The sequence below is a fragment of the Rhincodon typus genome, chromosome 1, assembly GCF_021869965.1.
Source record: "Rhincodon typus isolate 14 chromosome 1, sRhiTyp1.1, whole genome shotgun sequence".
Lineage (NCBI taxonomy): Eukaryota > Metazoa > Chordata > Chondrichthyes > Orectolobiformes > Rhincodontidae > Rhincodon > Rhincodon typus.
This window is the reverse complement of record NC_063332.1, coordinates 2,246,294-2,266,878: the sequence shown is the minus strand read 5'-3', so window position 1 is coordinate 2,266,878 and position 20,585 is coordinate 2,246,294. Positions and strand designations below refer to the sequence as shown.

Genomic DNA, 20,585 nt, shown 5'->3' with positions numbered 1-20,585 from the left:
CAGCAGCACATGGACTGCGAGCCCCAGAGCAGCAATGTCCTGTAGCAGCACATGGACTGCGAGCCCCAGACCAGCAAATCCTACAGCAGCACATGGACTGCGAGCCCCAGGGCAGCACAGCGAGGAGCTCTGCTGCAGCCCCAGAGCATCACGCAGGCCCCAAGTCACAGGGTCGGCCGCGGGAGCAGGCAGCCCCGAGGCGGTGAGAGCGGGAGCAGGCAATCCTGAGGTGCTGAAAGTGGGAAAAGGGAGCCTGAAGCGAATTAGGAGCACATAGCCCGAGGTGGCTGTGAGGGCACAGTCAAGCCTTTTGAGGGATGCAAGCCCAAGACTGTGATGTTGAACTATGAACTGTGTTTTTTTTTTCCCATACTTTAGTAAGAAGGATTGTAACGTTCAAAATCTTCGCTTGCTTTCTTTGTTTCTCTGTTTTGTACTAAGATTCTGTGCCTTGGTACATTTGTACCGAAGATGATGCCATAAGTGGCAGCTTGTAAACTTTTCACTATATTCATGTGAGTGAGTACATGTGACAATAAAAGCTAATTCTAAAACTTGTAGTTTTGTAGAGGGACGGGTTGCACCTAAACTAGAGGGGAACCAATATCCTCTCAGTGTGGTTCACTAGTGCGACTCAGGAGGGTTTAAACTAGAGTGACAGCAGCAGGTCAGCAAGTGGAGGGATTGAGGTGGAGGTAGATATTAGGAGCAGTAAATAAGAAAGAAAAGACAGGCAGAGGCAGCTAAATGAGCACAATGTCACTAGTGGGCTGAAGTATGTTTATTTCAATGCAAGGAATGCTATAGGTAAGGCAGATATGCTTAGAGCCTGGATCAGTACATGGGACTATGATTTTGTAGCCATTACAGAGACTTGTTTGAGAGAGGCAGAACTAGCTGCTGAACATTCCAGGGTTTCATTGTTTTCGACGAGACAGAGAGGAGGGTAAAAGATGTGGAGGAGTTGCATTACTAATCAAGGAGAATGTTACATCTGCACTCAGACAGGATGTGCTGCAGGGGAAAAGGTGGATGTAATCACTCTGATTGGATTATACTATACCCACCCCCACCCCACACCCCACTGCCAACAGCCACTGAGAGATTGTGGAACAAATATGTAGACAGACAATGGAAAGATGCAATAAAATCAGATTTGTCTCAGTGGGTGACTTGCCCAACATTGACTGGGACTCCCTTAAAGCAAGAGGCTTGGACAGGGCGGAATTTGTTAAGTGCATCCAAGAGGGTTTCTTGAAACAGAATGTGGATAGTTCAACTAGAGGACAGGCTATACTGGACCTTGTATTGGCTAATGAGACGGGCCAGGTGACTGACCTTTCAGTGGGAGAGCATCTTGGTAACTATCAGTGGTCACAACTAGTTAAGTTTTAAGATATCTATGAACAAGGATAAGTCAGGACCTTGCGGGAGGGTACTACATTGGGGGAGAGTAAGTTACGTCAGTATTAGGCAGGAGCTGGCGAGTATTAATTGGGAGGAGCTGTTATCAGGCAATTCCACATTTTAGATGTGGGAATTGCTTAAAGACCTGCTGGGGAAGAGTTCAAGACTGGCATGTTCCAATAAGGAGGAAGGATAAAGGATGGCAAGGTAAGGGATCCTTGGATAATGAGGGAGGTTGTAAATTTACTCAAAAGGTAAAAAGAAACATATATAACATTTAAGAAGCTAAAATCAGACAGGGCCCATGAGGAATATACGGAAAGCAGCAAAGTACTCAAGCAAGGAGTTAAGAGAGCAAAAAGGGATCATGAAATGATGTTGGTAAGAGAATCTCAAGGCATTCTATAGTTGCATTAAGAACAACCGGGTAACCAGGGAGAAGATAGGACCACTTAAGGATAAAGGAGGGAACTTGTGCTTAGAGGCAGAGGATGTGGGTGAGATCCAAAATGAGGACTTTGCATCGGTATTCACTCAGGAAAAGGATACGGACGATACGTGAGATTTGTATGGAGCATGCTAATATGCTTGGTAATTTTGAGATCAAGAAAGAAGTGGTGTTGGATCTCTTGAAGAACATTAAGGTGGATGAGTCCCCAGGGCCTTGTGGCATCTACTCCAGGTTATCGACAGAGGCAAAAGAAGAGATTACTGGGCCCTTGACCAAGATCTTTGTATCCTCACTAGCCACTCGAGAAGTCCTGGAGGATTGTCAAGTAATTAATGTTGTTCCTCCGTTCAAGAAGGGAAATAGGAATAATTTAGGAAACTACAGACCAGTGCGACCACATCGGTGGTTGGGAAGCTATTGGAGAGAATTCTTATGGACAGAATTTACGCACATCTGGAAAAGCATGGCCTAATTAGGGACTTTCAGCATGGCCTTGTGTAGGGATGGTCGTGACTTAGTAACTTGAATGAATTTTCCGAGGAGGTGACGAAGGTGATAGATGAGGATAGAACAGTCGATGTTGTTTACATGGAAGGCTTTCAACAAGGTCCCTCATGGTAGGCTCATCCAGAAGATTAAGGTGTGTGGGATCCACAATGACTTGGCCGAGTGGATTCAGATTTGGCTTGCCTGTTGAAGACAGGAATATCGGTGGAAGGGTGTTTTTCTCGCTGGAGGTCGGTGACTAGCGGTATTCTGCATGGATCCGTACTGGCACCTTTCCTGTTTGTGATATATATAACTTACTTGGATGATGGATGGGTTAGTGCGTTTGCAGACGATACAAAGATCATTGGAGTTATGATAGTGTAGAAGGTTGTCAAATGAAACGGCAGGATGTACTTCAGTTGCAGATATGAGAGGAGAAATGTGTGCTTAATCCAGGTAAGTGTAAGGTGCTGCAGTTTGGAAGATCAAATGTTATGGAAAAGTATACAGTTACTGACAGAACTCTGAACAGTATTAATATCGAGAAGGATCTTGGGGTTCAAGTCCATAGCTCCCTGAAAGTGGCCACACGTAACATAGAAACAAAGAAAAATAGAATATAGGAGCAAGAGGAGCCCATTCAGCCCTTCGAGCCTGCTCTGCCATTCTTCACAATCATGGCTGATCATCCACCTCAATAGCTTAATCCTGCTTTTTCGTCATAACCTTTGATCCTATTTGCCCCAAGTGCGATATCTAGTCGCCTCTTGAATACATTCAGTGTTGTACCATCAACTACTTCCTGTGGTAATGAATTCCACAGGTTCACCACTCTTTGGGTGAAGAAATGTCTCTCATATCTGTCCTAAATGTAGATCGTGTGGTGAAGAAGGTGTATGGCAATGCTTGCCTTTATTGGTCAGGGAATTGAGCACAAGAGTCAGAGTGTCATTTGCAGCTTTATAAGACTTTGGTTCGGCCACATTTAGAGAATTGTATTCAATTCTGGTTGCGACATTACAGGAAGGATGAGGCTTTGGAGGGGTGCAGAAGAGGTTTAACAGGATGCTGCCTGCATTAGAAGGTTCGAGCTATAAGGAGAGACAAGAAAATCTCAGGCTTTTTTCTCTAGAGCTGTGGAGGCTGAGGGGAGACTTGATAGAAGTCTATAAAATTATGAGATGCATAAATAGGGTTGATGGTCAGAATCTTTTTACCAAAGTTGAAATGTGGGAGCATGCATTTAAGGTTAGAGGGGAAAAGTTCAAAGGAGACGTGAGGGGCAAGTGTTTTACTCAGAGGGTGGTAGGAGTCTGGAACAGGGGTGGTGGTGGAGGCAGATACAATAAGTGCATTTAGGGGATTTTTAGATAAGCACATGAATATACAAGGAATGGAGGGATGTGGACCAACGGCAGGCAGAATGGATTAGTTTTATCTTGCGCCATGTTCGGCACAACATCATGGGCTGAAGGGCCCGTTCCTTGCTGTACAATTCTATGTTCTGTGTTCTATTGTGAAAAGTGACTGGTATGGTTCAGCAAACTCAGCTTGAGGACACATACTGGTGAGGAACACAGAGAAAGAAACAAAGCCGGAAGAAAAGCAACCAAAAACAGCAGCACAATGAAAAACTGAAAAGATTACCTGTGCCTTTTCTAGTCATGGGTCCACTGTCAATGCTGCCACCAGCCCCCTTGGTTTTACAAAATGGAGGAGCCCAACCAACATCACAGTGACAGTTACCTTTGTTGTTGCAAACCTGAAACAATGAAAGATTTTAAAAACACGTATAAAATGGCATCTAGTGTAAAACCGTATATGGACAGGAGTTGTATGTGTAGTTGTCAGAAGACAATCTGCTGAACTGGAGATACCTTCAATCAAGCCACTGACTACCCTTTAATATATAAACTGGAGGTAGGTACTCATCCACTGTGAATATTGTTCACGGGAGAGTGATGTAGAGCAATTGCAGTCTATCATAAATAGAATGCAAAACGTGGGTATTTCATGTAAGTGGGAACTCAGTGTAGACAAAAATGGACAGATTCCTGTTTTCAGCATCAGTATTTGCAGGTCATGTAAGACTGATGTTGTAATGATATGAAATTTTTCTTCAGCAAATGATTCAGTATGTAGAGAAAGTAAAAGGGCACAACCAAGCAAGAAGGAAGTGGAAATAATCCAGACTAAGGTGTAACAGATTCACATGCGAGAGCTTGTGGATGGTTATTGAAGCAGGATTCTCGGCAGTGTGGAGGAACAGAGGGATCTTGGGATCCACGTCCATAGATCCCTCAGAGTTGTGACCCAAGTTGATAGGGTTGTAAAGAAGTCGTATGGTGTGTAGGCTTTCATTGGCAGGGGAATTGAGGTTAAGAGCCGTGAGGTTATGCTGCAGCTCTATAAAACTCTGGTTAGACCACACTTGGAATATTGTGTTCAGTTCTGGTCACCTCATTACAGGAAATATGTGGAAGGTTTAGAGAGGGTGAAGAGGAGAATTACCAGGATTCTGCCTGGACTGGAGGGCAGGTCTTATGAGTAAAGGTTGAGGTAGCTAGGGCTTTTTTCATTGGAGCAAAGAAGGATGAGAGGTAACTTGATAGAGGTGTACAAAATGATGAGAGGCATAGATAGAGTGGATTGACAGAGACTTCTTCCCAGGGCAGAAATTACTATTATGAGGGGGCATAATTTTAAGATGATTGGAGGAAGGTATAGGGGAGATGTCAGAGGTAGGTTCTTCACACAGAGAGTGGTGGGCATGTGTAATGCGCTGCCGGCAGTGGTAGTGGAGGCAGATACTTTAGAGACTTTTAAACGACTTTTGGATAGGCACATAGAGGACAGTAAAATGTAGGGTATGCAGGGTAGTTTGATCTTAGTAGGATAATAGGTCGGCACAGCATTGTGAGCCGAAGGGCCTGTACTGTGCTGTACTGTTTATGTTCTATGTTCAAATGTGCAATGTATGTTTAAATGACATGCTGAAGATGTCATCACCCTGTCGTGGCATGAGTGTGAACGGTCCGAAGATTCAAGAGGGCTGACTGAGGGCGTAGATAAGTATGTGAGGAGGGGATATTATAGCCTTTGCAGAAAAATGGCTAACGGAAGGACAGGACATTATTGGGATTGTACTATAGGCCCCCAAATAGTCAATGGGGCTTAGAAGAACAAATGTGCAGGGAGATTGCGGAAACTTGCAGGAGAAATAGGGTTGTCATAGTGGGGATTTTAATTTTCCTAATATAGACTGGCACTGCTGCAGTGTTCAGAGCTTAGATGGGATGGAATTTTTTTAATGTGTTCAGGAAAGTTTCCTCAAGCAGTAGATGGAGGATCCTACTCTGAAGGGGCAAAACTCAACCTACTCTTGGGAAATAGGACAGGACAGGTGACTGAGGTGACAGTGGGGGAGCACTTTGGGACCAGTGACCATAGTTCTATTAATTTTAAAATAGTTATGGAGAAGGACAAAACTGGTCCATAGGTATAAGTTCTAAATTGGGGCCAGGCGAATTTTGATGGAATTATACAGGAGCTTGCAGGTGTTGATTGGAGTAGTTTGTTTGCAGGCAAAGGAACCTTTGGCAAGAGGGAGGCCTTTAAAAGTGTGATAGTTCGAGTTCATGGTCTATATGTTCGTGGGGCGGTGAAGGGTAAGGTTGACAAGAGTAGGAAACCCTGGATGAAAAGAGATATTGAGGCTTTGACCAGAAAAAAGAAGGAGGCATGGCTCAGGTACAGGCACTGGAATCCAGGGAATCCCTGGAGGTATAGAGGGGATATGGGAATTTATTGAAGAAGGAAATCAGGAGGGCAGAAAGGGGGCACAAGATAGCTTTGGCTGAGAAGATTGGGGTGAATCCAAAGAGATTCTTTAAGTATATTAAAGGAAAACGAATACCTAGAGAGACAATAGGACTCCTCAAGGACCAAAGTGGACATGTATTTGTGGAACCGCAGGAGATGGGCGAAGTCGTCAATGAATATTTCTCCTCTCTGTTTACCGTGAAGAAAGACATGAAGACTTGGGAAGCTGGTTAGTTAGTGGCGATATCTTGGGGACAGTCCATATCACAGTAGAGGAGGTGTTGTATGTATTAGAATGTATGAAGGTGGATAAATCTCCTGATTCTGATCAGATATATCCAGAACCCTGCAAGAGGCTAGAGATGAAATTGCGGGTGCCCTGGCTGATATAGCTGCATTATTGTTAGCCATAGGTGAGGTCCCAGAAGACTGGATGGTAGCGAATGTTGTGCCCTTAGTCAAGAAGGGCTGCAAAGAGAAACCTGGGAAATATAGAACAGCAAGCCTCTTGTGAGAAGATTCGGAAGAATAAGATAAACATGCATTTGGAAAGACAGGGATTGATTAGGACTAGTTAGCATGGCTTCGTGTGTAGAAGATCATGCCTCACAAATTTGTTAGAGTTCATTGATGAAGTGGCCAGGAAGGTTAATGAGGGCAGGGCGGTAGACATAGTCTATATGGATTTCAGTGAGGCCTTTGATAAGGTTCCACGTGGTACACTGCTATGGCATGTTAGATCGCATGGAATCCAGGGAGAGCTGGCAAATTGGAATCCAGGGAGAGCTGGCAAATTGGAATCACAATTGGCTTGATGGTCCGAAGCAGAGAGTAATAGTGGAAGAATGCTTATTGGGCTGGAGGCTTGTGACTAGTGGTGTGCCTCTTAGGTCGGTGCTGCGCCCATTACTGTTCATTATTTATATCAGTGACTTGGATGAGAATGTACAAGGTATGATTAGGAAGTTTGCAAATGTCTCTAAAATAGGCGGTATCGTGGACAGTGAGGATGGTTATCAGAAATTGCAGCAGCATTTATTGGGTGGCACGGTGGCTCAGTGGTTAGCACTGCTGCCTCACAACGTTAGGAACCCGGGTTCAATTCCACCCTTGGGCAACTGTCTGTGTGGAGTTTGCACTTTCTCCCCGTGGGTTTCCTCCGGGTGCTCCGGTTTCCTCCAACAGTCTAAAGATGTGCAGGGTAGGTGGATTGGCCATGTTAAATTGCCCGTAGTGTTCAGGGATGTGTAGATTAGGTGGGTTATAGGGGGATGGGTCTGAGTGGGATACTGTGAGGGTCGGTGTGGACTTGTTGGGCCGAAGTGCCTGTTTCCACACTGTAGGGATTCTATCATATTGATCAGCTGGGGAAGTGGGCTGAGAAATGACAAATGGAGTTTAATATAGATAAGTGTGAGTGCATTTTGGAAAGTCAAATCAAGGTAGGAGTTTACATTGTGAATGGTAGGACCTTAAGGAGTGTAGTGGAAGAGAGGGACCTTGGCGTTCAGGTGCACAGTTCTCTAAAAGTGGAGTCACAGGTAGAAAGGGCAGTGAAGAAGGCTTCTGGCATACTGGTCTTGATCTGTCAGGATATTGAGTGTAGAAGTTGGGAAGTTATGTTGTGGTTTTACAGGACATTGGTGAGGCCGCACTTGGAGTATTGTGTTCAGTTTTGGTCACCTTGCTATAGGAAGGATGTTATTAAACTGGAAAGAGTGAAGAAGAAATTTACAAGGATGTTGCCAGGACTCAAGGGACTTATTTATGGGGAGAGATTGGACAATCTAGGTCTTTTTTCTTTCCAGCGTAGGAGACCGAGGGGGGGATCTTATAGAAGTGTATAAAATCACGAGAGGCATGGATTGGGTGAATATATTCAGTCTTTTTCCCAGGATTGGGGAATTGAGGGCTAGAGGGCATCCGTTTAGGGTAAGGGGGAAATAATACATGGGAACCTGAGGGGCAACTTTTTTACACAGAGGGTGATACACATATGGAATGAGCTGCTGGCAGAAGTGGTTGAGGCGAGTACATTAACAACATTTAAAAGGCATTTGGATGGATACATTGGAAAGGTAAGGTTTAGGAGGATATAGGCCAAGTGTAAGGAAATGAGGTTAGCGTTAGCATTTTGGTCGGCATGGGCCAGTTTGGGCCGAAAGGCCTGTTTCTGTACTCTCAGACTCCATGACTATGATTATCTATGACTATCTCACACTGTGATAGAGTCCGACAGCTTGGAAACAGACCCTTCAGTCAAAGCACTCCACCCCGACCATGTTCTCAAATTATATTAGTCCCACTTGCCTACATTTGGCCCATATCCATGTAAACCTTTCCTATTCATGAGCTTGTCAGAATGTCATTTAAATGTTGTAACTGTACCTGCATCGACCATTTCCTGTCGCAGTTAAATCCACACATGATCCACCCTCTATATGAAAAAGTTGCCCGTTGGACACCTTGTATATCTTTCTCCTCTCACCTTAAAATTAGGCCCTCCCACCCTCCGGAAAAGACCTTTGCTGTTCACCAATTTTATAAACCTTGATAAGTTCACCCCTCAACCTCTATGGTCCAGTGAGAAAAGTCCCAGTCTATCCAGCCTCTCCTTGTCGCTCAAATTTTATAACCTCTTCCTCTACTTATAATCCCAAAGATCCTATAAACCTTCCTAACAACTGTTTCAACCTGCCTGGCCACCTTCAGCGAATCATGCACATGAACCCTGAGGTCCCTCTGCTCCTGTATTCCCCTCAAAGTTGTACCATTTGAGGCTGTGTTGTCTTTGTGTGTTTCTTCTAACAAAATGCATTACCTCACTTTTCTCTGCATTGAAATTCATCTACCTGGTATCTGCCCATTTTGTCAATGTCTTTCGGAAGTCACTCAGCGTTATGCTCACAATTCATTATTATCCCCAGCTTAGTATCATCTGCAAATTTTGAGATTCTGCCCTCAACAGCCCATCTCCAAACTGTTTATATAAATCAGAAAAAGCAAAGTTCCCAATACCGATCTCTGGGGAAATACCACTTTCAACTGCACTCGAATCTCAGAAATGACCATCTATACCTATGCTCTGTTTGCTATCAAACACAAAGACAGAAATTGCTGGAAAAACTCAACAGGTCTGGCAGGTGTTTAGGGAAATGAAAATAGGGAATCAAGAATCTGATAGACAATTTAGAAAAAACATAATATGGTCACTGAATCAGCATAGTATCATAAAGAGCCTCTCTGTCTTCTATTACATAGCTAATCTTCTAACATGCCAGGACTTTGCCTCCAACACCATGCGCTCTAATCTTATTAAGTAGCCTAATGTGTGGTACCTTATTAAACGCTGTGTTAAAGTCCAAATGTGTTACATCCACTGCTTCCCTTTTATCAATGCTGCCTGTTAATTTTGCCAAGAATTATAGTTAATTTGTCAAGCATGGTTTTCCCTTCATGAAGCCATACTGACTCTGCTCAATCATGTTACACATTTGTCAGGGTAGCTCATTGATTGATTGGTTGATTTATTGTCATGTGTACTGAAGTACATTGAAAAGTTTTGTTTACAAGCAGTACAGGCAGATCACAATCAGCAAGGATGTACAGATCAAAACGACTTAAACAGAGGTACGGGTTCCACTGCACAGGGCGTGTACTAGGCGAGGTCAATGTTAGCAAGATCAATCAGTATTTGAGGCCAGAGAGTCCAATCATCAGTCTAATAATGGCTGGGAGGAAGCTGCTCATGACCCTGCTCATGCCTGTGTTCAGGTTTCTGTATCTTCTGCCTGACGGTAGAGGTTATAGAAGATCATTACTGGGGTGCGATAAGTCCTTGATGATGTTGGCTGCCTTTCCACGACAGCAAGCTATATAAATGGAATCCATGGATGAAAGGTTGGCTTCCGTGATGGTATGGACTGTGCACAACATCTTCTGTAGTTTCTTATGGTCCTGGGCAGAGCAGTTTCCATACCAGGCTGTTATGCACACGGACAGTATGCTTTCAATGGTGCATCTGTAGAAGTTGGTGAGGGACCTTATGTACATGCCAAATTTCCTGAGCTGCCTGAGGAAGAAGAGGTGTTGTTGTGCATTCTTGACCGTCACAGCTATATGGGCAGTCCAGGACGGGTTGTTGGTTATCGTCACTCTGAGGACGTTGGCGCTCTCCACCCTCTCAACTTCAGTCCCACTGATATAGATAGGGGAGTGTTCTCCTCCTTCTGAAGTCAATGATAAGTTCTTTAGTTTTTCTGATGTTGAGAGAGAGGTTGTTTTCATTGCACAACGTCACCAAGCCCTCAAGTTCTCCACCCATAATGCAACCAACAAACACATAGAATTGGACCCCATATACAAACCCACACAGATCAAAACCAGAAATGACACTACTCACCACAATAGACCAAACAGTATAAATTCCAAGCGGAGTAGAATAACATCGCTTCATCGGAGGCTCCACTGATGATGTCACCTAGTATGGTGATGAAACGTCTCAACGAGAACAAACCAGCTTGGTGAATAAGTCAACAACCTCACCCACAACCCGAGCTACTGATCTTTGCAAAAACTTTTGAGTATGAGGCTTTTTCCCAGAGTGGAGGGGTCAATTACTAGGGGACACAGGTTTATGGTGCGATGGGGGAAGTTTAAAGAGATGTGCGAGGCACTGTCTGCACATGAAGGATGGTGAGTGCCTGGAACATACTGCCAGAGGAGTTGATGAAAGCAGACACAATAACAGCATTCAAGAAGCACCAGGACAAATACATAAATAGGAAGAGAATGGAGGAATATGGATCCTGTAAGTGAAGACCGTTTTAGTGTGGAAGGGCAAAATGTGTTGGCGCAGGCTTGGAGGGCTGAAGAGTCTGTTCCTGTGCTTTATTGTTCTTTGTTCTTTGAGTTTGAGGAGACATGATGTTAAAAAAATGAGGGACATAGATAGGGTAGAATGGAAGAAAATTCCTTTGTTGAGGAATCATGGATCTAAGGTAAGGGACGGAGGTTTAGAGGTGATGTAAGGAAAAGCTTAATCTTCCAGAGGGCAATGGGAATCTGGAACTCACTGCCAGTAAGTATGGTCAAGGCAGAAACTTTCATAACGTTGAATTTTTGTGTCTTCCCAAGCCATGTGTACTTTTAAATCTAAATATTTAGTTGTTTATTTGTTTAAATATTTATTTAGTTTGCTTGAGTTTAATTTTATTTGACCCCCTGTGGTCCCTGCCCAAAAGAGGTTGGGTATGGAGTCAAGGGAGAGCCATTTTATTTACATGCTTTGATTTATTGTTGTCACATTTACCAAAGTACAGTGAAAAGTTTTGTTTTATATGCGTACAGGCAGATCATAACACACATACAGATGTTCGAACAGAGTGAGGCATACAAAGTTATGCCTGCACAGGAGGTATACAAAAATAAGATCAACATTAGATTTGAAATTTGAGAGGTCCATTCATTGGCTTGCATGCCGAACTGGCTGGTTATTGCACAGACGTTTTGTCACCATGCTAGGTAACATCATCGGTGAGGCCTTTGATAAAGCGATGTTCTTCTACTCCGCTTGGTATTTGTATGTGCAGAAACAGTTTAAATGTGCACTTCCAATGCCACAGAATTCAAGGCTATGGACCAAGTGCTAGAAATGGGATTAGGTGGTTGGTTTTGAGCTGCTCAGATGTAATGGGCCATTGATCTTTCTTCTCAAGTACAATAGGATGTGAATTGCTGCTGGCCCAACCAGTAAAGAATCATTTTTTAAAAATAACTTCTCCATGTTCATCTCTTCCATGAAATCCACCTCCTACGTCCATGACTGTATACCCAACAAATTACTGAATAACCAAGTTTGTTTACTGAATTCTATATTCACCCAAAATATTAATGGTTCCCTCTGTCCTTCAAGTCTGTTCTGAACATCCACTCCCTCAAAAATCCAAAGATTGTTCAAGTCTACAAATTGCCCATCATCCCCAATCTCCCTTTTTCTCCAAAATCCTTGAATGTTTTGACACTTCCCAAATTCATGCATATTGTCTTGAATTCCATTTGCATCCTACAATCAACTTTCTGCACCTGTTGCAGTACTGAAGAGCTCTTATTAATGTTTCAAGCAAGTTCCTTTTTGATCTGAACAAAGTTAATGACATAAGTTTAATAAATGATCTCTTGAGTAAAAGATCCTCTTAGAAGTAGTGCTCATAACTTGATAGAATTTAACACTCAGTATAAGAGTGAAAAACTCGGATTGGTAACAACCGTGTCTAACTTATATAGAGAGAATTGCAATAAAATAAGGATTGAGTTCACTGAAGAGAGCGGGTGGTTAAATTTGCTGGAATGACAGTAAGCAAGCAGTGTCAGACATTTAAGGAGATAATTTATGACTCTCGGCAAAAATACATCCAAGTAAGATTGTCAGAGAGAGATAACCAACTATGATTAACCAAGGAACTTACAGAAAGTAATAATTTGAAAGAGAAAGCACATAGCCCTGATCACTTGAATAAATTCAGATCGAGCAAAAGACGATAATAATAAAAATAGAGAAAATAAACTCCAAGGGCAAACTAGGGAAAAATATAAAATGTGACAGTAAGATCTTCTTTAAACAAAAACAACAAAGAAGCGAGAGGTCAAAGTGAACATAAGCCACTTAGAAAACTAATCTGGGGAGATGGTTTTGGGGAGCAAGGAAATGACAGATGTATACTGTCTATGACACTATGACAGAGGTGTTAAACAGATATTTTGCGTCAGTCTTGAAAGAAGTGAATGTATTGTAGCCACGTTTGCAGATGACCCAAAAATAGATGGAAGACAGTTTATAAGAGAAATACAAACAGTTTAAAGAGATATTGAGGAGTCAAATAAATAGGCAAAAAGTTGGCAAATGGTGTATTATTTGGAAAAGTGTGAAGCTGTTCATTTTTGAAGGGCAAGCAAAAGATCAGAACTGTGCTCTATGATCTATGGGATCGCTTACCTGACAAATCACAGCCACTGAATTAGAAAGCTACAACACAAAGGGACTTGTGCATGAAATACAGAAAGCTGGCATACAGATGCAGCAGGTAATCAAGAAGGCAAATAGAATGTTGGTCCTTATTTCAAGGGGGTTGGAGTGTGAGAGTAGGGAAGTCTTACTGCAACTGTACAAGGTGCTGGTGAGACCATATCTGGTGTATTCCAAGCATTTTTGGTCCCACTAATGGAAGAAAGATATCATTTCACTGGGCACAGTTCAGAGAATGTTCATCAGAATGATCCGTAGTAAGGAGGGATTGTCTTTTGAGCAAAGGCTAAACAGGTTGGGACCCAACTTGAATGATAAGTTCTGAGGAAGGGGCACCGGACCCGAAGTGTTAACGCTGATTATTTTCTTCACGGATGCTGCCAGACCTGCTGAGCTTTTCCAGCAAGTTCCATTTTTGTTGTTGTTGGATGAAAGGTGATCTCATTGAAACATTCAAGATTCTTAAGGGGCTTGACAGGATAAATACTGAGAGGATGTTTCCCCTTATGGGAGATTCTAGGACCAGAGACCATTGTCTCAGAATCAAGAGGTCAATTTAACACTGAGATGAAGAGAAACTTCTTCTCACAGAGGGCTGAGAGTCTTTGGAACTCCTTGCCAGAGAGAGCTGTGGGTGCTGAGTTCTAACACATATTTAAAGCTGAGATGGATAGAATTTTGATCATTCGGGGATCAAAGGTTATAGGAAATAGCAGGAAAGTGGCCAGTTCAGCAATGATCCTGTTGAATAGCGGAGCAGGTTCGAGGGGCTGAACAGCCTACTCCTGTTCTGATTTCTTCTGGTCCTTATGTCCTCCACCTTGGACAGGACAAACAAGGCAAGTTAATAAATGGTGAAGGGGAGGACTCTGGGAAGCACCAAGGATCAGAGGGAACTTGCTGTGCATGTACACTGGTCACTTAAGGTAGTTGGACAGTAGGTAGATAAAATGGTTAAGAAGGCACCTGGTATATTTGCCTTTATTAGCAGAAGCATAGAATTTAAGAAGAGAGAGGTGATGCTGGAAATGTATAAAATTATGGTTAGGCCACAGCTAGCGTATTGTGTGCAGCTCTGGAATCCACATTATAGGAGAGATGTCACAGAGTAATACAGCATGGAAACAGGCCCTTCCACCCAAACTGGTCGATGCTGACCATGGTGCCCATTCAGCTAGTTCCAATTGCCCACATTTGGTCTGTATCCCTCTAAACCCTTCCCATCCATGTACCTGTCCAAATGTTTTTTAAATGCTCCTGTTGTACCTGCTTCAACCACTTTCTCTGGCAGCCCATTCCACATACGCACCACTCTCTGTGTGAAGAAGTTGCCCCTCAGCTCCTTCTTAAATCTTTCCCCTCTCACCTTAAACCTATGCCCTCTAGTTTTTAATTCCCCATCCCTGGGAAAAAGACTATATGCATTCATCCTATCTATGCCTGTCATGATTTTATACGCCTCAAAAGGGTCACCCTTCTTCCCCTACATTCCAAGGAATAAAGTCGTATCCTGTCCAACATCGCACCGTAACTCAGGCCTACTAGTCCTGGCAACGTCTTCATAAATCTTCTTTGCACACTTTGCAGTTTAACTATGTCTTTCCAATAACAGGGTGACCAAAATTGTACACAATATTCCAGGTGCAGCCTCACTAATGACTTTCACAACTGTAACATAATATCCCAACTCCTATACTCAATGCTTCAACCAATGAAGGCCAGCATGCTAAATGTGAGTGCACTGGAGAGGGTGCAAAGTAAATTTACAAGCATGTTGCCTTGGCTGGAGCGTTTTAGCTATGAAGAGAGATTGGATAGACTGGTGTTGTTTTCCTTGGAGCAGAAGACACTGAAGGTGACATGATTGAGATATATAAAATTATGGGGGGCATAGATAGAGTTGACAAATAACTTTTTCCCTTGATAAAAGATTAATGACCACTGGACAAAGACTGAAGGTAAATTGCAGGACATTTAGAGATGTTGTGAGTTAAAATTGTGATTAGATTTGGGATTAGAAAGTGGTTATTTTTGACCAGTGCAGGCTCGATGGGCCAGAGGACCTTTTTCAGTGCTCTACGAATCTATGACCTTGGTGGGATCACTTATCTGACAAATCGCAGCTATTGAATCACTGTAATGGTTTCTCTTCCTGACCCCATAGGGGAGGTTAAGGCCTTAGTGGTATTATCATGAGACTGTTAATCCAGAGACCCAGGTTATGATCTGGGGACACAGGTTCGAATCCTGCCACAGCATATGGTTTCATAAAATTCAATACAAATGTGGAGTTTGAAGTCTAATGATGACCATGAAATCATTGTCAATTGTTGGAAAACCAATCTGGTTCACAAATGTCCTTGAATGTAGGAAACTACCATCCGTACCTTGTCTGGTCACCAGACCATGCAGCAATGCGGTTGACTCTTAACTGCCCTCAGCGAAGGGCAATAAGTGCTGACCTGGATAGTGACGCTCTCATCCCGTAAATGAGTAAAGTAAATAACTCTGCTGTCCCAATGAGTGTGTTTTCCCCTGAGAAAAACTACTATCCTCATATTGATACTATTACCGTATCCACGCTGTAACTCTGCCAATCTCTGCCCTAGCTTATCTTTGCTGCTACAGTCTTCATCCAAACTATCCCGACCACTCCACTCAATTCCACTAATTCACTCCCATCTGACGTTTCAGATTCTACCCTCTGGAAACTTGAAATGATCCAAAACTCTGTTCCCATCCCATCTCTCAAAAAATCCTGTTCATGTAGATTACCCTCTGTTTGCATTGCCTCCTTGTTAAAGAAATGTTGATATCAAATTCTGATCTTTGTCTTCACATGTATCCTTGGCCTCACCTCCCTCCCCCCACCCCTACCCCTGTACCCCATCATTGTGTTCTTCTCTAGCTAAAATCCTCTGAAACATCAATGAAAAACTGATTCTGGTCTTTCAGTATCCCTAATTTTAACTGCTTCACCAGTGTTGGTGCTGTTGCAGTTTTCTTAGGCCTTGAGCTCTGGAATCCCTGCCACTCAACCATTCTTCCTCTTTTTCCTTTCAGCCACTGTAGCCCAAATTGTGTTGATAGCACTCCTGTGAAGTGCCTTGGGATGTTTCTTCCATTGAATGAATTACATCGATGCAACAATTGATACCATTGTCCCAATCCATCCCCAAAACATTCATCAGTCTAACAAGAAATGAGAGAAACTAACTTCGTACCCCTTTTTTATTGCAGGTGTCGTCACATTCCTTTACCTTGAACACAAAGGCATCCTGACATTGTGCATTATGACAGAGCTGTTAAATAGAAAATAAACAATAATTGTCAACACAGTGTCAATGTCATTAAATTTCAAAATGAGCCATCTGAATGGTCTAACACCAAAACCCAGTCAGGCTGATAACTGTGAGAAGTAGAAGCATAAATATGTCAAAGGGTTCCTCTGGACTGTTGCATGTCCCAAAATATCAGAGCTCTGCATCCAGCTCAACTCCACGTTACTGCACCAACCCATTTCACATCACCTGATTCCTTTAGAGTTCAAAAATCTACTGAGCTCATGTCGAATATTTTCAATGTCTGTGCTTTTACAGCACTTTGTGGTAGAGTATTCCAAAGCTCAAAACCTGTATGTGTGAAAATGTTCCCTCATCTCAGTCTGAAATGTTTGTCCCAGATCAGGAGACTATGATCCTAAATGCATACCGTCTAGCTATGGGGAATACCTTCTCAAACTCTCAGAGACTTTTGTGTATTTAGTGGGATTGCTTCTAATTCCACAAATTTATTGAACTGAGAACTCCTGAGAAATGTTACCAACCCAGGAATCAGTTGGTGAATCTGCAGTTGTTTGTTTTTGTGAAGGTAATGTTGGAATGGCAGTTTGGACAGCCTGGTAGGAATTGTGCAATGGCAAAAACAAACAAAATACCTGACGGGGTAAGTTAAACGGCAATGAAGAGCCAAGGGGAGAGGTTATTTGGGGGGCTGACCTTGAGTGATGCGGATTGGAGAGGTGGGAGCAGTGTAAAGGAGAGGATGTGGCTTTGACGATGGTATCAGAAGGGAGACTAGCAGAGACTCAACAGTGGAATGGAAGGAAATCCATGAGAGCAGAGATGGAAAGTCTGCCAATTATCAAAGAGTTTGTTTTATTTTTATGTTAACCGTGAATGTCTCACCTTGTTATTGCCACACTTGGCTCCATGATAAACTATGTCTGGAGTGCTGGCATCAGCTAGGTCAGAAATTATTCCTCTGCAATTATACATCACACCTTTAGACGTGACAGTAGTGACAATAATTTTCACCTTTCCACCTCGGACTGGATAATCATTCCCACCTGTACACTGGATTTTCCCACAAAATATATTCCTGTAGGGCAGACATAAATAACTTAGATTTTCTACATTTCAATTTTATGCCATCTGTTGTCATTTTATGTTAATTTGTCAAAGGTGAACATCACTGGCCGTGCTCAATATTTATTGTCAATCTATACTTGCTCTCAAGAAGATGGTAGTGAGCTGCCTCGCTGAATTGTCAAAATTCTAATAGTGCTGTAAACAAGGAAATTCCAGGATTTTGGAACAGAATCAGTGAAGGAATATTGCTGTAGTTCCATGTCAAGAAGGTGTGTGATTTGGAGAGTGTAATGATTCTAATGAGGTCAGCCAGTTGGACATCATAGAATGCAAGTTCGCTGATTGGGGCTGTTAATTTGGTCCAATCAGGGAGCCCTAACTACAGGTAAAAAAGAGTGTCAAACATCCTGCTTATTCTCGAATTGGCTCTGAGGGAACTGGATCAGTGTCAAGGACCCTCCACGTCTCAGTAAGAGGTGACTTGATTCAGGACACCGGCCACTGTTACTTGATGACAACGAGAGAAAAGCATGCTCCTAAAGAAATTTGTTCACAACAGTTGTCTTTGAGGTGAAATAAGCATTTCCGACATTGGGAAACTTTGATGCATTCGTTCCTGCTGCCAAAGAGTGTGCCTAGAAAGTGGAAAGAATGTGCTATGTTTTCTGGACAAGTGACATTGGGGCAGATATAAAGCAATCCTGACTTTCACTGAGGCACCAGATCCTAAAACTTTTCAAGAGTTGACGCATTAGTTAGGGAGTATTACAAACCCAAACTTCCTCTGATTCTGAGACGCTATTGGTTTTACTCAGCAATTTGAGAACCCAGAGGAATCAGTTTCTGGATTTTGTCCTAGGTTTAGATGACTGGTAGAGGCATGTGACTTTGGTTTAACCCTTAATAAGATGCTGAGAGACTGCTTGGCATGTGGGATTAAGAATGTAACCATGCAAAAGTGCCGACCAGCTGAAGCCCAACTGGACTACAGGCACTACAGCTGGCTTTATCATTGGAAAATGTGGCCAGTGGAGCTGTCGGGTTGCAGCATATTCCAATGGAAGTGGACACTCTCACCCGTTAGACTGAGCTTGGGGAACACCACGAGAGTGAAGGAAATAGAGGGACTCTAGCTAAGCTGACATCCAAACCCAAAAACAAGGCCAAGTCTTGGCCAAATGGTTAAAAGTTTCTTTATGATCCCGGCTGGTTAGCAATTGTAGTTGTTGCCGGTATGTGGACTCAAGGCAGCAAAAGAGTCCCAACAGACCTAAATTGAGTAAGATTACTCATAGGCCAGTATCCAGGAGAGTGTGTACCCTGTCCATCTACATCTGGTTTGGAACAGTAAAATTGCTCAGCAATGTCCAAATCAGAACAAATCAAAATAAATGTCTCATTAAATGGTCACCTGGTTCTAATGACAATAGTTACCGGCACAGTCATTTCAGTAATTACAGAAGCAGTCTTTAACAATATTTGCTCTCAACTCCAACACTTAAGTTACACAAGACCTCGGCTAGACTGAGAACATATACCGGGAATCTTTAAAGATTAAGGGTAGAACATCGGTTCTGATCTCTTCTGAGAAGCAGCTGGTTCAGTGACTGCTAATTGTAGTAAATGGCTCAAGATGAGACAAAATTGGTTGAGAAAGATTCACCTAGATTGGCTAAACAGTTTCCATTAGTGCATGGCTGCCTGAGAAAAGCCCTAATTAAATACCCAGAGGTTTTCACGAAGGGCGAACTACACGGTAAATGGAAAAGCCCTGGGGAAAATTGATGCAGAGAGATATCTGGGTGTTCAGGTCCATTGTACCCTGAAGGTGGCAACGCAGGTGGATAGAGTGGTCAAGAAGGCATACGGCATGCTTTCATTCATTGGATGGGGTATTGAGTACAAGAGTTGGCAGGTCATGTTACAGTTGTATAAGACTTTGGTTCGACCACATTTGGAATACTGCGTTCAGTTCTGGTCGCCGCATTACCAAAAGGATGTGGATGCTTTGGAAAGGGTGCAGAGGAGGTTCACCAGGATGTTGCCTGGTATGGAGGGTGCTAGCTATGAAGAGAGGTTGAGTAGATCAGGATTATTTACATTAGAAAGTCGGAGGTTGAGGGGGGGACCTGATTGAGGTCTACAAAATCATGAGAGGTATAGACAGCGTGGATAGCAAGAAGCTTTTTCCCAGCGTGGGGGACTGAATTACTAGGCGTCCCGATTTCAAGGTGAGAGGGAAAAAGTTTAAGGGAGATATGCGTGGAAAGTTCTTTACACGGAGGGTGGTAGGTGCCTGGAACGCGTTGCCAGCGGAGGTGGTAGAGGTGGGCACAATAGCGTCATTTAAGATGTATCTGGACAGATATATGAATGGGCAGGGAGCAGAGGGATACAGATCCTTGGAAAATAGGCAACAGGTTTAGATAGAGGATCTGGATTGGCGAGGCTTGGAGGGCTGAAGGGCCTGTTCCTGTGCTGTAATTTTCTTTGTTCTTTGTTGTTCTTTGTGACAGTGAAGAAATGTTGATATATTTCTAAGTCGGAAGGTAAGTGACTTGGAGGGGATCTTGCAGGGGGTGGTGTTCCTATATATCTGCTGCCCTTGTCCTTCTAGTTGGAAGTGATTGTGGGTTTGGAAGGTGCTGTCTGAGGATCTTTGGGATAATTCTGTAGTGCATCTTGTAGATGGTGCATACTGGTCTGCTGAATCCTGGTGGTGGAGTGTGAGTGTTTGCGGATGTGGTACCAATCAAATGGGCTGCTTTGTCCTGGATGGTGTCAAGCCTCCAGAGTGTTGTTGGGGCTGCGCTCTTCCAGGCAAATGGGGAGTATTCCATCACACTCCTGACTTGTGCCTTATAGATGGTAGACAGGCGTTAGGGAGTCGACAGGTGAGTTACTAGGTTGTGGTTTTTATGAATAATTTGGACTTGAATGTAGGAGGATTGATCAGAAAAGTTTTTGGATGATATGGAAATTAGTGAGGTGGTAAATAGTGAGGAAGATAACCATATATTAC

The 20,585-nt window shown here is 43.1% G+C and overlaps 1 protein-coding gene across 1 annotated transcript in view; it reads right to left on the bottom strand.

The window, feature by feature from the left end:
• Window positions 1-20,585, bottom strand: part of LOC109934034 (disintegrin and metalloproteinase domain-containing protein 19-like) — a 145,370-nt gene that overhangs the window by 13,514 nt on the left and 111,271 nt on the right. Inside the window, exon 7 of the mRNA XM_048600087.1 lies at window positions 3,995-4,109. Coding sequence (XP_048456044.1) covers window positions 3,995-4,109 — 115 coding nt within the window. The remainder of the gene's footprint in view (window positions 1-3,994; window positions 4,110-20,585) is intronic.